Source organism: Populus nigra, chromosome 5, assembly GCF_951802175.1.
Source record: "Populus nigra chromosome 5, ddPopNigr1.1, whole genome shotgun sequence".
NCBI lineage: Eukaryota > Viridiplantae > Streptophyta > Magnoliopsida > Malpighiales > Salicaceae > Populus > Populus nigra.
The window spans coordinates 2,415,308-2,430,696 of NC_084856.1; the positions used below are offsets into that span (position 1 = coordinate 2,415,308).

The 15,389-nt window shown below is 39.4% G+C and overlaps 5 protein-coding genes across 6 annotated transcripts; 4 read left to right on the forward strand and 1 right to left on the reverse strand.

Moving 5' to 3' along the window:
- Positions 1-41: 41 nt before the first annotated feature.
- LOC133694285 (11S globulin seed storage protein Jug r 4-like) lies at positions 42-1,808 on the forward strand. Its single transcript, XM_062115775.1, has 4 exons — positions 42-348; positions 485-738; positions 833-1,318; positions 1,413-1,808. Exons 1-4 carry the CDS (start codon positions 42-44, stop codon positions 1,806-1,808), a joined length of 1,443 nt encoding a protein of 480 aa, XP_061971759.1.
- A 1,394-nt stretch (positions 1,809-3,202) lies between these two features.
- Positions 3,203-4,105, forward strand: LOC133693342 (uncharacterized). Its single transcript, XM_062114540.1, has 2 exons — positions 3,203-3,504; positions 3,668-4,105. Exons 1-2 carry the CDS (start codon positions 3,377-3,379, stop codon positions 3,987-3,989), a joined length of 450 nt encoding a protein of 149 aa, XP_061970524.1. The 5' UTR covers positions 3,203-3,376; the 3' UTR covers positions 3,990-4,105.
- Positions 4,106-4,213: 108 nt separating this feature from the next.
- On the forward strand, positions 4,214-8,761 carry LOC133693341 (mitochondrial import inner membrane translocase subunit TIM44-2-like). Of its 2 annotated transcripts, none has more exons than XM_062114538.1 (14): positions 4,214-4,658; positions 4,754-4,866; positions 4,946-5,029; positions 5,163-5,238; positions 5,549-5,593; positions 5,676-6,092; positions 6,184-6,252; positions 6,352-6,416; positions 6,511-6,579; positions 6,684-6,756; positions 6,857-6,961; positions 8,226-8,297; positions 8,384-8,446; positions 8,562-8,761. In XM_062114538.1, exons 1-14 carry the CDS (start codon positions 4,584-4,586, stop codon positions 8,691-8,693), a joined length of 1,458 nt encoding a protein of 485 aa, XP_061970522.1. In that variant the 5' UTR covers positions 4,214-4,583; the 3' UTR covers positions 8,694-8,761. The 2 variants fall into 2 exon arrangements, with proteins under 2 accessions (XP_061970522.1, XP_061970523.1); XM_062114539.1 differs by having other exon boundaries at positions 6,359-6,416; positions 6,713-6,756.
- Positions 8,762-9,261: 500 nt separating this feature from the next.
- LOC133694257 (11S globulin seed storage protein 2-like) lies at positions 9,262-12,533 on the reverse strand. Its single transcript, XM_062115750.1, has 7 exons — positions 12,431-12,533; positions 12,135-12,302; positions 11,592-11,708; positions 10,648-10,884; positions 10,269-10,531; positions 9,726-10,178; positions 9,262-9,642 (listed from the first exon to the last, which is right to left on the reverse strand). The coding sequence occupies exons 1-7, from the start codon at positions 12,531-12,533 to the stop codon at positions 9,262-9,264; spliced, it is 1,722 nt and encodes a 573-aa protein (XP_061971734.1).
- Positions 12,534-14,198: 1,665 nt separating this feature from the next.
- Positions 14,199-15,389, forward strand: LOC133694371 (uncharacterized). The gene has a single exon (XM_062115872.1). It carries the CDS (start codon positions 14,378-14,380, stop codon positions 14,939-14,941), a length of 564 nt encoding a protein of 187 aa, XP_061971856.1. The 5' UTR covers positions 14,199-14,377; the 3' UTR covers positions 14,942-15,389.

Below are 15,389 nucleotides of genomic sequence, written 5' to 3' on the forward strand. Positions count from 1 at the left end.
CCACTTCACCTCAATCCACTAGCAACAAGCAGCCTATATCTATGCCATCCATGGCTAAAACTAATTTCCTGCTCTCCTTTTCTCTTTTTCTTGTTCTCTTCCATGGCTCCTTAGGTTTGACAGCTGATCGCTCACGTCAGCATCAAGGCCAGTGCCAGCTTGATAGGCTCAACGCCCAAAAGCCTGGTAACCGCATTAAGAGTGAGGCCGGTGAGACAGAGTCCTGGGATCCCAACCATGATCAGTTCCAATGTGCTGGTGTAGCCGTCGTCAGGAGGACCATTGAACCCAATGGCCTTTTGTTGCCATCCTATAGCAATGCTCCTCAACTTGTATACATCGTCCAAGGTAACTTCAAGATTAATTTAATTAATTACCTCTAGTTGGTTATATAGGATACTTTTTTGTTACTCTATATTATATGTTTTAGGACAAGTGAGCAAGATTATTAATTCGCTAATTTGTGTATGATTCTGATATTCAGGTAGGGGTATGACCGGGACCTTGATGCCTGGATGTCCTGAAACATTCCAAGAATCTCAAGAATCGCAAGGTCAAGGCAGCCGCAGGTTACAAGACCAGCACCAGAAGGTTCATCGCTTCCGAGAGGGTGATGTCATTGCTTTGCCTGCTGGAGTTGCCCACTGGTGCTACAATGACGGCAAGGAGCGTGTTATTGCTGTTACTGTCCTTGATATGGCTAACAGTGCCAACCAGCTAGATGACATGAATCCTAGAGTAAGACTCAAATCATTTTTATTCATGGTAACTTGATCCACCAAATCATTTTTCAAACACAAGAGTTATTGACATTGCTATGATTTTGTAATAGAATTTCTATCTAGCTGGTAACCCACAAGAAGAGTTCCAGCAAGTACAAGGCCAGCCACGCCACCGTGGCGAGCAGCGAACAGAGCGAGAACCATTTCGCGGGCATGGCCAGCAACAATGCAACAACATCTTCTGTGGAATGGACACAAGGTTCCTTGCTGAAGCTTTCAATGTTAGTGAACAAGTAGCAAGGAAGCTTCAGAGTGAGAGTGACAGAAGGGGCAACATTGTGAGGGTGAAAGGTGGACTTCAGATTGTCATGCCACCCAGTTTGAGACAAGAGGAACAAGAGCAAGGACAACGTGGAGAACATCGCAATGGCTTGGAGGAGACCATGTGCACAATGAGGATTAGAGAGAACATTGGCGACCCCTCACGTGCTGATGTGTTCACCCCAGAAGCAGGTCGCATTAGCACTGTCAATAGCCACAATCTCCCTATCCTACGATACATCCAACTCAGTGCCGAGAGAGGCGTTCTTTACAATGTAAGTGTGCGATATATATATCCTCGCCAAATTTCTTTGCATGGAATTAATGCCATCCTCAAAAGAAAAATTCTTAATGTTTGTTAATTCACAGGAAGCTATGATGATGCCACACTGGAACCTGAATGCGCATAGCATAATGTACGCAATCAGGGGTCAAGCACACGTTCAGGTGGTGGATCACAGTGGTCGAACTGTGTTTGATGGCGAAATGCGCGAGGGACAAGTCTTGACAGTGCCACAGAATTTCGCTGTTGTGAAACGGTCTGATCAACAAAGTTTCGAGTGGGTATCCTTCAAGACCAATGACAATGCCATGATCTCTCCTCTGGCTGGTCGCACCTCGGCACTCCGGGCCATGCCAGCCGAAGTTCTTGCCAATGCCTTCAGAATCTCAGTAGAAGATGCAAAGAGAATCAAGTTCGAGAGGCAGGAAACCACTTTAACTAGCCACAGGTCGACTCGATCTGGAAGCTGGGCTGAGGCTTAGTTGAGCATAGATGGGGCTACTGTTTAATCTGATGCTGCATGCAGGCAGTATCATTTTTTCTTAAAAAGAAATCAAGGTAGAAATAAAAAGGGGCTTTGAGGTCTCTTGTTATGTAAAGTAGAGTTTGTGTATCTACTTTCTAATAACTACTGCTGCTTGTACCTTTTTACAAGTGAGTAATGAAGTCCTGTAATTAGGCGCCTCTGGAGCTGTTTTCTTCACTTCATGTTGCTGCTTTCTGCTTTCTTAACGTTGATTATATAGATATGGCAGGTTTTGGTAGAGCTATAGCCATGGCTATTCTGAAGAAAGAACCTTAATATATCAGTATAGAAAGCATTGAGCTCACGAAAGGATCCATAAAAGAGGTCTGATATTCAATTTCAAAACCGCCCTGAAGCCCCAAAGCAATAGAAAACCATAATTCTAACCTCCGATTTGGTGACGGATTTAATGTTTTTTTTTCCCCTGTGAAAAGCACTCAAAAACATGTAGAAAGAGCCTCTAGATTTTCTGCATCGATCAATTACGCGTAAAACCCCAATAATCCCTCCGCCAAGAACAACGAGTTCAAAAGTTAATGCAGTCCTAGGACAACATAGGAAGAAAGCACGTGATGGGACTCTTTCCAGAGCTTCTATGCCATCCCAACTCACGTGCTATCTTCCTTCTCAACCCTTGGCTTTACTTTTGGAGCAGAACCGTCTCCGCAATTAAGCTTTGCATAGATGCAAGATCTCATTTGGTAGCCGAACACGAAAGCAACGGAAGATGCTAACTGCTAGAGTTCGTCTTTAGTCCACTTGGATGACATTTAAGAACTCGACATGGCGTTAAATCTGTTTTATAAATCCACTCGGATAATAAAGGTATGAAAATATTTTAAAAATTAATATTTTAGTTGTTTTCATCTATTTTTTTTTAAATTATAATTTATATAGCTTTTTTTAATATACAGTCATTTCATCACTATTAAATCAACTTGAATTAGTTATTTTTATTAAAATAATAATAATATTATTTTTTTAATAAAATCCCGTGAAATTAACTTGATTAAATTTCATTATATCAATATTTTTATATTTAATTAAAACTTAACTCAAATAATATTTTCAATCATAGATTTTTCAAATTAATATAGTGAATCAGATTTAATAATTATAAATAGTATATGAATATTGAATATAGTTTTACATCTTGGCTTGGTCTATGATTGTTGGACGGTCAACTAATTAATCATGCTAATAATTTTTTTAATTTTATTTATCATTTTAAAAAATAAAAAATAAAAAAACATCAAGCCTCGCCAAATTTTAACCATATGCTTCAGTTATGTTCTGTTTAATCTTTTCTTTTCTAATATTATTATATTATAGAATATTTTTCGAAAAACGGAGTCCGGTCCAAAATCACAGCTACCCGTGCTAAAAGGACAGAGACACTCACTGGTCTCAAATTTGAAATCGTGTCCAAAGATATATAGCTAGAAGAAACTCAGATCCCAAACAGCGACATCAGAGGAAGAATGGAAGCTTAAGCACAGCCGTAACAAAAGTTAAAGCACGACGATGGGTATGCCTTTTCTACTGAGTCGACTCGTTCTCATCATCTTTGTTGCTCACTTTGCAGCTTCAAAAGCAGCAGCCACAAGACCTGGTTTTATCTACACAAGAACCAGAGGAAGATGCACTCCCCAGTAAGTCCTCTGTTCCCCAATCTTCTCTCCTTCAGTTTCAGTCTTAAGAATCATGTAGAACGCCTTCCACGTACATGTACGTTACATACGTACGTATGGTGTTGTATTGTAATGTATAAAGGTTGTGGATTGAGTGACATGAGCGGACCCGAGTCTGTCTCAGGTTCTGGAGCAGCAGGAGAGAGTCATGGCCAAGGATGGTGCCGCAGAGAGCAACAGTATCAAAGGTGTTTGGATCAGGAGTATTTGAGCGGTACGGATTGGATGTGACCTTGCTGGAATCAACGACTAGGAACGACGATGAGAACGCATTTGCTGGGTTGTTGAAGCAGGCGAGTGCAGCCCTTCTGAACTCATATGCTAGAGAGGGGTTTCCATACTCTGCTTGGGAAGTGAAGACTCTGCTGATACAGGCATTGGTCTCCAAGGAGGCTGCAGCCACTCAAGCCAAGCAGTTCTCTGTTGCCAACGAAGCTTGTAATTAATTATAAACTACTATACATTTTTACTTGTTTTTGTGACCAATCCTTCTATGTGTTTCTCTGTTATTGTTGTGTTGCAATGTTGCCCAGATGTAAAGAACTTGAAATTTTAGCTTGGATTTTGTCGTCTGGCGTGCTGTGCTACTAGGATTGAATTGTGTTGTGTGTGCGACTAGGATATTGTATCCTCTCTTGTTTGATCCAGTTGTGAATCTCTTCACTAATCTATTTGTGTTTCCAATCTTATTCTTGAAGTGAAATTTGAAGCGAACCATTTCTCTTAACCCAGCCCAGCCCATACCAGATCAGCCCAGACCAGAAGTTCGGCCCTAGGTTACTGTTTGGTCTAGACTCATATGCTAACCCAAACGAGCTCAAGTTATTCTGACATCCTGAGTTCCGTACAGATCTCTCGTTACCCGAACAAACCCTTCCCTTCTTCTCTATAGGCAGCAGCTAAATACAAACACACGTTAGGGCAAAAGAATAAATACCGCTACCGTTGCTGGTTTGTTTCTCACGAAACATTGACAACCTCCCCCCCCTCGTCCTCCTTGCTCTGGAAAGAATTAAACCAAAAAAATTGTTCTGTTTTAAATGGCGAGCAGGAAACTTGTTCGAGACTTGGTCCTCTCAAGACAGCCCATGTTTCTTCACTTGATATCCAAGCAGGTTATTTTCCAAAGAAAGCCTCTCTCTCTCTCTCCCCCTTTCTTTGTCTTTCTGTATTGGGGTTGTGACTGTATGTTTTGTTTTTGGCGTTGCAGGTTCCAAGCAATAGATTACAGGTGTTATCAAATTACGGGTGCCCGTATTCCGGCTACCGTCGATTTAGCGTCTTCAATGAGTTTTCCAAGAAAGTTAAAGGAGAAGCTCAAATGTATTTATGGTCCCTTTTTTTTGTTAGTTGTGGAGTTGTAATAATTTATTTATACATTTGTCGTTGATATTGGGTGCAGAAATCTAGAATTTAAACAGTCTGTGAAAGAACTGAAGGAAAAAGCAGAGGAACTGAAAGGGGTGAAAGAAGAGCTCAAAGTAAGGTAAGGTGTGTCTTGAGAATAAATAGCAGGTTCATGGTTTGTGTAATTTGTTAGCTTTAATTAGTAGTTAATAGGCTGAGACATACCGTTGTATGTCAAGGAAGAGCCTGAGATGATGAAATGGCGAATGCAGAACAAAGCAGACAACTGAGAAGCTGTACAAGCATGTGGATTGCGTTTGGACTGAAGCTGAAGCTACTGCGAAAAAGGTGTGTGATTCATATCATTGATCTTCAGATGTTGTTGACCGTAGAAGTATCTTTTGCTTGGAACATTCCATTTCTGTGAATAGATTGTTCATATTTTGCAAGATTAATTTTTTCTTTCCATTCAGAGAGTTTCAAAGTCTTTTTTGCTTTCTGTTCAGAGAGTTTTGAAACTGACCTATTAATCAGATAGGCGGACAGTGGGGTTGGTTTCGAAGTCTCGGAATTGGAGAATCTAGGATTATTGAGTTTGTAATAATAACACGTGTTAGTTGGATATAATTTACTATTAGCATTTGTTTGTTGTTTTTAGGTTTCTGCCAATGTTAAAGAAAAAGTTTCAGCTGCCACAGAGGAGGTATGCTTACCTTTTAAATTATCAGCCTATTCTTTGGAGTGATGGCCGTGAAGTAATTATTTTTCACATCCTGGGTGATTAGGTCAAAGAAACTTTTGGGATTGGGAAAGAAGAGTCATCTGAGTCTGCTGGCACGTCGGCTAAAGATGGTGTTGGTGCTGAAGAATGTAGAAAGGCCTTTCCTGGTGAAGAAGCAGACAAGCAAACTGGAACCAGTGATACAACAGAAACATTATTTGGAAAGTTTAAATCAAGAATTCCTTCCTCAAAAGTGTCTTCAGCCTTCCAGAAATTGAAAGAAGCAAGGGTCAGTGAAATGATGAAGAAAGGATATGATGTCGTGAAGGATGAGTTATATGGTAATACCAATACGAGAAAGCGCCTAGAACACACCCCTCCTCCTTCCTTCAGCGGTGAAATAAGTACAAAAACTGACATTGCTGTTCTACCCTCAAACCAGTCTCGATGGAGTAAAAAATGGGAGGCAATAAGAGAAAAGGTAATTTTTCTAGATATGCATACACTTTTTTAAATTATACTGTCTTGCTTCTTCACTGCGATGATAATGTTTTCTGATCTTTTAAACCCAGATGCAAGGTCATCCTTTATTCAAGCATTTTGCTGGTCTCAGTGAACCTGTTGTGACAAAGAGTCATGAGGTCTGATCTTCTATTATTTCATATCAGATCTCGAGGTGTTAGTTCACCGTGCCCCTCTCAAATTGTTTTTGTAACTTCCCTTTTGGTTGAAATTCCTAGATTGCAGAGGACATGCGGGACAGATGGGAGACAAGTGATAGTCCCATTGTTCACAAAATCCAGGAGTATGACCCTCTCTCCCTCCCTCTCTCCTCTGTGCTCTTGCTAGAGAGGATGAATACCTTAAAGAGTTCATAAAACATTTTCCTTTCTTGACAGTGTCAGTGATTCCATCTTTCAAGAAAGTGACGCTGCAGCATCAATCAAGGAAATACGTCGTCGAGATCCGTACGATCAAATGAGCTTCATTTTTTTGTTTCACAAACTAATGTTCTGTATTCCAACATCTTAAATTTATGAACTTTTTTGTTCCTCGTATATGTTTTTACCAGATCATTTTCTTTGATGGATTTTGTGGCAGAAGTTCAGGAAGCTATTAGACCTGTCCTTAATGCTTATATGAAGGTGAGCACAAAGTTCATTTATCACGAGTCTCCACCTTTTGCCCATATGAGTAATTGAAATTCTGTCTCATCAGCAACTAACTAATGCTCTCTATGTACAGGGGGATATAGAAACTTTGAAGAAATACTGCACCTCTGAAGTGACTAATCGGCGTGAAGCAGAACATAAGGCATTTGAGGCCCATGGTATATTCTTTGATAACAAGGTAACAATTTCCACTTTAAAACACTTTCTTTATTTTGCAATGTTCAAGGCTTTTAATGGCATGGCTTTTGCTGCATTTAGCTGATTGGAGTGCCATTTTGTTGAGCTTAGTTTTTTGTGCAGAAGAATGTCTGTCTTCCAGTGGGTTTGCACATTCCTTCTTAATATTTTTTTTTATCCATGGTAGAGGCAACTGTTGTTCGTTTCAATTATTGTATTTTTAGAGGACTGTGTAGATGCTTTTGCCAAGCATAATTATTAACTTAATTCTCTTAAATGAGTTATCAGATGTGATAGTTATTCTATCACATTTCCGCTTCAAGTTAGACCGTGGTGCTGTGCTATATATAACTGTTCTTAGAATTACTATATGCCGAGTTCGAAAAACGAAGAAACAATGACAGGGTATGTTGAGACTCTTACCCACAGTGTATGCATATCTAATATTTGATGGATTTTGCTACATTTACAATAATTTGGCAAGTTTCTTGAGTAATTTGAGACCAGAAAATAGCTAGGCCTTTAATGCTAAATATGTTTCTAAAAGTCAGAAAGAACTTGTTGTCATAATCAAAATTGACAATATCACGTATCAGGATGCATACTGTAGTTATTTGCTGATGTCATGGGTGCTGAGTTCTATCTCATCATTAGCATCATAAACATGTGCCTGGGTAGAGGGTGGTGTACGTGCAAAGCATGCATGTCATGAATGAAGTAATCCATTTGCATTTCTTGTTGACCTTCAAATTGCTTTAGTGATAGAGCATGTGGTCAAGTGATTCATCAGACATAATAGTTAATGTTATTGTATTGCCTATTCAGTAAATAACTGTTTTTAGAATTACTAAATGATGAGTACAAAGAATGAATAAACAATGACTGTATAGTGATTCATCAGACATAATAGTTAATGTTATTGTATTGCCTATTCAGTAAATAACTGTTTTTAGAATTACTAAATGATGAGTACAAAGAATGAATAAACAATGACTGTATAGTGACAAGTGTGTGCACATCTAATATTGAGGGATTTTGCTACATTTACAATCGTTTGGTGGGTTTATCGAGCAATTTTAGACTAGAAAATAGCTAGGTATTTAATGGGCTGGATATGTTTCTCGAAGTTGGGAAAGAACTCATAGTTGTCATGACTTGTAGGTATTGGATGCAGACTGCAGTTATTTGTATATTGTTTTTAGATGGAATGCATGGTATATTCCAGTTTGATAAGTTGATAAAAAATATCCTTATGATTGGTGCAGATTTTACATATATCTGATGTGGAAGTAAGGGAGATCAAAATGATGGGAACCTCTCCGCTAATCATTGTGGCGGTATGCATCCCTTTTTGGCCAACTTTATTGTAATCATTAAATGATTTTCTGCCTATTGATGGCCATGTTTCTTGGAATAAATGCAGTTCCAGACACAGCAAGTCCATTGTATACGTGATCGAAATGGTGCAATAACAGAAGGGGGTCAGGTAAATATGAATGTTCTTTCTCAAAACGTTTTTCCTAGAAATCAACACTCTTCTTTCTGCATTTTCTTGCTTGCGAGAGTTTGAATGTATTTTTTGGTATTTATGGCTATCGTAGGATACAATCCATACTGTATACTATGCATGGGCTATGCGACAAGTAGATCCAGAAGAACTTGGTGGGGGTGCAATCTACCCAATATGGAAGCTAATGGAAATGCAACAGCTTGGAGTCCAATCCCTCATCTAGTTTTTCATATTTTCAAGTTACTGATGGATGTTGTACAATTGAAATTTACTGAATTTTTTTATTTTCCAGTTTTGTTTTTTGGGCCTTAACTTCCCAGGGTTTTCACTTGGCCTGGGAAAGCTTAGCAAGCATTTATTTTTCATTTGATCAAATAAAAAAATCACTTACCAAGTAAAAAAATCACAAAATTCATTGTCTGAGAAATGGCTGCTGTTATTTGCACCAGAGTTTTTCTTGGCCGTCGTTTTCAGAATAGTACTGCAGAGTTTATGCTGTCATTCCAGGATATGCGACATTTTCAGTGGCTATTTGTTCTTCGTTAACCTGGGCAATGTTAGGGGAAGAAAGATTATATGAGCCAGAGTCCATGTAGAAATGGAAGGCTGTCATAAAAGAAGGCCACGTTTTATTGATCATAAAAGAAGGCTTACATGCATTCTTACACTCGCCCACTAAGTATACAGAATCTTCTGGGTTGATGGATCCTTCTCTAAGGAAACAAGAAGGGATGTCTTAGTAGTAGTGGCCCTCATAGTACTGGAAGTGGCTAGCAGAACAAAAATTCTGTTCAAGATGAGGTCCTGGTAGGGGACAGCAGCATGGATTGTGGGTCTCTGTTCATTTTCAATTGTTCAGCTTCTCTAGGGGAAATCTGGTAAGCGTTGGAGATGACATCAATGGGCATGGCCCTCATCACGGAAATTGAACCAGCCATAGGACTCTTCATTGGCTGGCTGCTTGATTTGAATGACACCCATTCAAAACCATTGTTTCCTGCCCTCATCAATGTAGCATAGAATTGAGGGATCACAAACATGTCACCTTGCCTTACTCTCTCGTTCATTATGGTGTTTCCTCTTTCATCCACAACCTGTGCGTTCAACTCACCGCGGAGAGCATAGACGACTCTGTTGTCTGTCATGGACCAGTGTGGCGTGTACAATGCATTCTGCGAGAGGAATGATTCTAAGAAGTTGGATTAAAAAAATGCACTGTAAATTAAGGGTTGAAATTGGGTTAAATGTTACGTACTGGCATAAGATGGCCTCTCTCAGCGCTCATGTCAATGAATTGAAGGATAGGAAGCTTTTGCTGGTTGGCAATGTTGATTCTTCCGCCCTGTTTAGTGTAAACATCGGCTTCTCTTTGGAGTTCAATGTTCTGTTTGATTTTCATGTTGCAGAAAGTTTCTTCCAAGCCGTTCCGAGGTGAAGATTCGCTTTGTTCCTCCTCTTGATCGGGTGACATGATTCTCATTTCTTCTCGGCACTTGACAATGAGTCCTCTGTTACTATCTTGACGCATTCTCCTTACAGTCTCTCTTGGAACGTTGAAGGCCTCAGCCATCAACTCTTCGTCAAATCCACGGAATATGTTCTGAAAGGTCTCTTCATGGCTCCTCTCAGATTGACCTGCATATCTCCGAGAAGCTCTCTCGTGTCTTTCCTGTCCATGCCTGGATTGGCCGCCCGCCAGCATAAATCCCTTTGTACATAAACAATTACCAACATTTAGCTCGCTCACCACAGATTAAAAGTTACTGGAACTTCGAAGGAAAATGGAGAGAAATATTACTCTAAGGTTCTGGTCCAGCTGGTTAGCCTGGTTGTTCAGATCAAGAACAGAGACGGCGATGAGCTCCTCATTACCATCATTGTAGCACCAATGGGCTGCTCCTGCTGGCACGGCAATGACATCTCCGCGGCGAATCCTGTGAACTTTCTGGTGCTGGTCTCCTGACATTCCTCTCTGGCCTTGGCCTCGGTCTCTTGAAAATTGCTGATCATTGTGATATGTCTCTGGGCATCCAGGATAGCTGACTCCCATTACTCCCCTACCTGTTCCATTTTACTTCTCATGTTAGCTACCTTTTCTCAAAGAGCATACAAATGAGCTCTTAATTATTGGTCCATATTATCAGTCAGCCTGATCTTGTAAAATCGGTTTATCTTACCTTGCTCAATGTACACCAAGCGAGGGGCAGAGAAGAACTTGGGCAAAGAGAGGGAATTAGTCTGTATAGTGTCCCTCATGGGAGCGAACCCAGCACACTGGAATTGGTCCTCCTCTGGGTCCCAAATCTCAGTCACACCACCTTTGGACCTCATCCGATGAGAAGGTTTGCTGGTAGAGATCTTCCGGAGCTGGCATTGTTGTGCTTCCCTCTGCTGCATTTCAGTGCTTGCTACAGCTGCATAAGCAAGCAAAGAGAGAAGCAATAATGCAACAAGTTTAGTCATGCTGGAAGTGTACTGGGCAGCAGAAGTAAGAAGAAAAAACTGGGAAGCGGTGACTTGGGCTGGCACTTGAAGCCCACTTTATAGGGTGCAAGAGGTGGTGGCTGGCGGGGTTGTGTGGCATGGAGGGTTGGTTTGTTCTGCATGGAGGCATTGTCGTGATGTTTAAAACGATTCGCCACCTCGCCTGGGTTGCAAGTTGAGCTGGTAAGGCCATCTATTGTACGCGGTGCTGTTCCTAGCTAAAGTCCTAAGAACAACATTTGCACCCGCCACTTGCCTTTGCTTTCTCTATTTGTCACAGAAACAGAGAAATCAAACCAGCCAGCCAGCCAGCCAGTGCTCATTTAATTTCTATGCTTTCTGAAGTATCGGTGTGGGTGACAAGCTCTATGACAAATGTAGAATTAACCTCTTACGGATGTGTTAAACCAGTGATGAATGTAGGGAGTGGCCCTCAAAGTTTGAAATTCTTTCAAAATCATCCTTGAATTCATACAATGTTTTAAGGTATTTTTATGAAATGGCCCCCAAACAAAAAAAAACTACACATTCTAGCCCCCCATTTCACTAACTGAGATTTTACCACAAGAAATATTCTTGGGAGCGCAAGAGTGCTGATGTTGGCACGTGTCTTTTAGGGCTGTTCTGGCTTTCCTACAGCCCTGTAAATCAGCACCAAGAGCTGTGTTGGGCCTGTTGGCCCATTTATTGTATTGGAGTGAGTCTGGGCCGTGAACGTCAGGCTGCCTTCTTTGCCAGCACTCATCAGTATTCCCTTTTTGCGGGATAATTACCAAAATCCTTTTATAACAAAACTTTTCTATCCAAAAAAAAATATATATATATTTATAAAATACTAACTTTTTGGGGGATAATTTCGTACTGAAAATCCCAAATATCTAACTCTCTCCTTGTTTTTTTATTTATTTTTGTGTATGAAAAATTTCTTTTTATGGTGATAGTGCAGTCCTTGGAAACGAATAGGAGAGATAGGAGGCCGAAGCTTTATCATGAAGCCAAACAGTTGAAATTCCGAGAAAAATAAAGTGTAATGGTCACTGGCACATAATTGCCAGTAATACAGAGAAGCCTAGCTTGGCTACATGGAGACCATCTCCTTATTCATGTCCTCATAGACATAAAAAAAAACGTACAATTAAGATTTGAATACTTGGAAAGCATGCAGCTTAATTTGATGTGCCTTCAACGCAAAGCCATTGACCAACAAAGAGCTTGTCACAGTCGAGATTGGGGTTGATTGCTTTGAAGTCGTTAGCAGTTAGGTCGAACTGCTTTTCAACAGCAGTGCAAGTGTCTCCAGTTACTACTCCATGCACTGAGACACACTCTGGTGTGGATGCTGCTGCCCCTAAAAACCCGAAAACAAGACTAAGGGCATCAATTCATACTGCAATATTGCCTGCTATCCTTATGGCCAAGAGAAGATAAAATTGATCAAAGATTTGAAATTACACTAGTGTTTGATCTAAGACTTACTGCCAAGAACTGATCTGCTTTCGACGACAGACGCAATGAGGAGAAAAGACAGCATCAAAGCCAAGTTGAAGAGCAGTGTTGTTTTGTTGCTAGACCTGGCCATATCTTCTGTATCTGTTCTTTCTCCGAGGCTTATGTTAATTTAATTCTTACACCCTGAGGAGAAGTATATACCTCAGTCCTTCTATTTATAGCTTGAAACCTATGGTAGAGACAAACCAGTTGAGCATTGTTACCGTTAATCACACAGTTGTACACAAAATGCCGGCTTCTCTATGCGGCATGAACTCAGCATTGGTAGTTTACATGATTCTTTTTGTGAAATATTTTAGGCGGATTACACTAAGCCAAAGAGATGCAATGCAGTCCATAGAGAGACTTCATTGTGATCAAATTCCTATTGCTTTTTGGCAGCATCTTCAGTATAATTGATGCCCATTTTCTAAGTAAAGGGAAAGCAAAAAAATATATCTCAACTTAAAAATTAAGTTTAAATTGTTAGATTTTATATTATTTTTTAATATATTTTTAAAGTTAGTTGTTCGAGCTTAAAACTTATAAATTCATCATTATTATATATTTAATTTTATAAAATAAAATAAGATGATGATAAAATTCAAACTTCTAATTATGTAATTAACAAAATTCTAATATCATATTAAAAAATTATTTCAATTCAACTTCAAAATATAATTTATATTATTTTTTAACAATAAAACCTATTGCTAGCCATGCTAATGTTTCTTATCCAATTTCGATCAAGAACTCTTGTTTCAGACAGAAAACACCATTATGGTTCACTTTGTGCTGATAAAGTATTCTGTGATTAATTATTATTGTACGTTGTTGTTGTTAGATTCGTAAACACTGTGACAGAGAGAAGAAACAGTGGTTTTAATAAGATTGGAATCTATCCTATATAAATTTCTCGCTACCATGCATGTAGCCTTCAAAATGGAGAATAAAGATCATTTTTTGCTGAACACTTCTACACGACGGTGGAATCTTTGAGTTGGTAAAGAAAGACGCGTTACAATCACAGATGTTGTAGAGAACTGGAAAGGCATATATCAATCCCTATCGAAAATTTCGATTCCTTAGGTATATATCTTGCAAAGTGTAAACTCAGGTGAGGCCTAGACTAAAAGCTGTTCGATCTATTTAAGGCAGATATTAAGAAGCCCTGATTTAAGAAAAATGCTTTCTGGCAAAACAAAATCACGAGTCCGTTTGGCCTGATTTAAGAAAAACAACTTGATCATAATTCAAAAGTTATCAGATAGAACTGCAGTAAAGAGGTTATTCTTTAGTCACAATGCAAGATATTACGCGTTATCGCTTAGAGAACAAATATAGTCAGCTGAATCCTTCATCACCTATACATTAATATCTGCTAAATTTCCTAGAATCATCTGGCAATCGTAGTTTCATGAAATGTTCCCTTTGCTAGCTTTTCATTTCCCTTTGTCAGCAGGTGGCCATTTCGTGCGTAAAATGGGTATATAACTTCACATATGTAGCTCCACACAAAACAAAAAATGTTGGAGTGATTATCTAATTATAACCATCAGTAAGTGAATATCTAATTTATATTATATTTAGTCTTAAGCTTTAAGTTGATCCACCGAACTGGTTGATTTCCTCTTCTACCGAACTTGATTAGTTGATTATAATAGCGTAAGAAGTAAGCGGGTCCATTTATAGCTACTTGTATTTTCTCACGTCAAACATTTAGCGTATGGACTAAGCCAGTCCTGAGTCCACAGAAAATTTATGGCACAAGTCGAATACGAATCCCGTACCCGTCAGACAAAACAAATACAGTGCAGAAAGAACAATCTTAGCTACTCTTCTTATAAAGCACAGGTTTTAACACATCATCTGTTGATCTGTACTTGAACGCGCACATCTTCTTTTCTTGTTCATCCCCTTTTCTTTCTTTCGTTCATGTCTTGCCTGAATCTGAGGCTTCCGCCAGCCAAGAAGGTATGGAAGAGCTTCACATCCAAATTCCAAAGAAAACTCCACAAACTCAATATGTCCAAATCTATCAAGAAATCAAAATATCAAACAAACAATATTATTAACAACGCGTTTGATCATAAACGTGATGAAACCAGAAAGAGGCCTGCATACCAACGTCGTGCACTTCCTTTCAAACAACGTAGCAGCCGGTTTGGCCATGCACACAAAAAATTAGCACCTGTATATATTGATAAGCTCTTTCGAGAGCCTGTAAGTGCTAGTGAGTTGGTGGCAAAGTTTCCGCCAACTACAAAGAATATGAAGATTCTTGATCATCAGGCTGCGACAACAGCAGAGCCAGGAGGAACGAGCATGGGATTAGATGAGATCATGAGAGGGGAAAGAGGCTGCACGGCGGATGATATGTGGGAGTCATTGGGATTTGCATCTCCCCAGATGCAAGGAATAGATGAAAGGGCTGAGCAGTTCATTGTGTCATTCAGGGAAGAGATGGAGATTCAGGAAACGATTGAAAGAGGTTTATAGCCTTGTTAGTTCATATAATTAAGGAACCTTCTCAATAAGATTTGCTTTCTTTTGCTTGCAGTTGCTAGAAATATTGATTAAAAGATCTGGTACGTAGACATATATATACTGATCAGGGGTTGTGGCTTGGTTATATAAGATTATGTACATGTGAAGTATTGCTTATGATGAGGTTGTAGACATATGTATACATCAAAGTTTTTTCAAGGTAGATGACTGGGCTGGAACGTTGAAGATAAGTTGTTGGGTCTGAAGCTCACAAACTTCTGGGAAAAACAAAAAAAAAACTCCTCATGGAGGCTCTCCAATGCTTGAGTTAATAAAGCAATAATGGATGAGAAATCTCAAGAGGTTATGTTATGTATCTATGTTCGCTTTATATGTACTGTGTGTAGATGAAGATGGCCAATGTGTTGAAGATCTATAATGAAATTAAACTTCTTCTCTA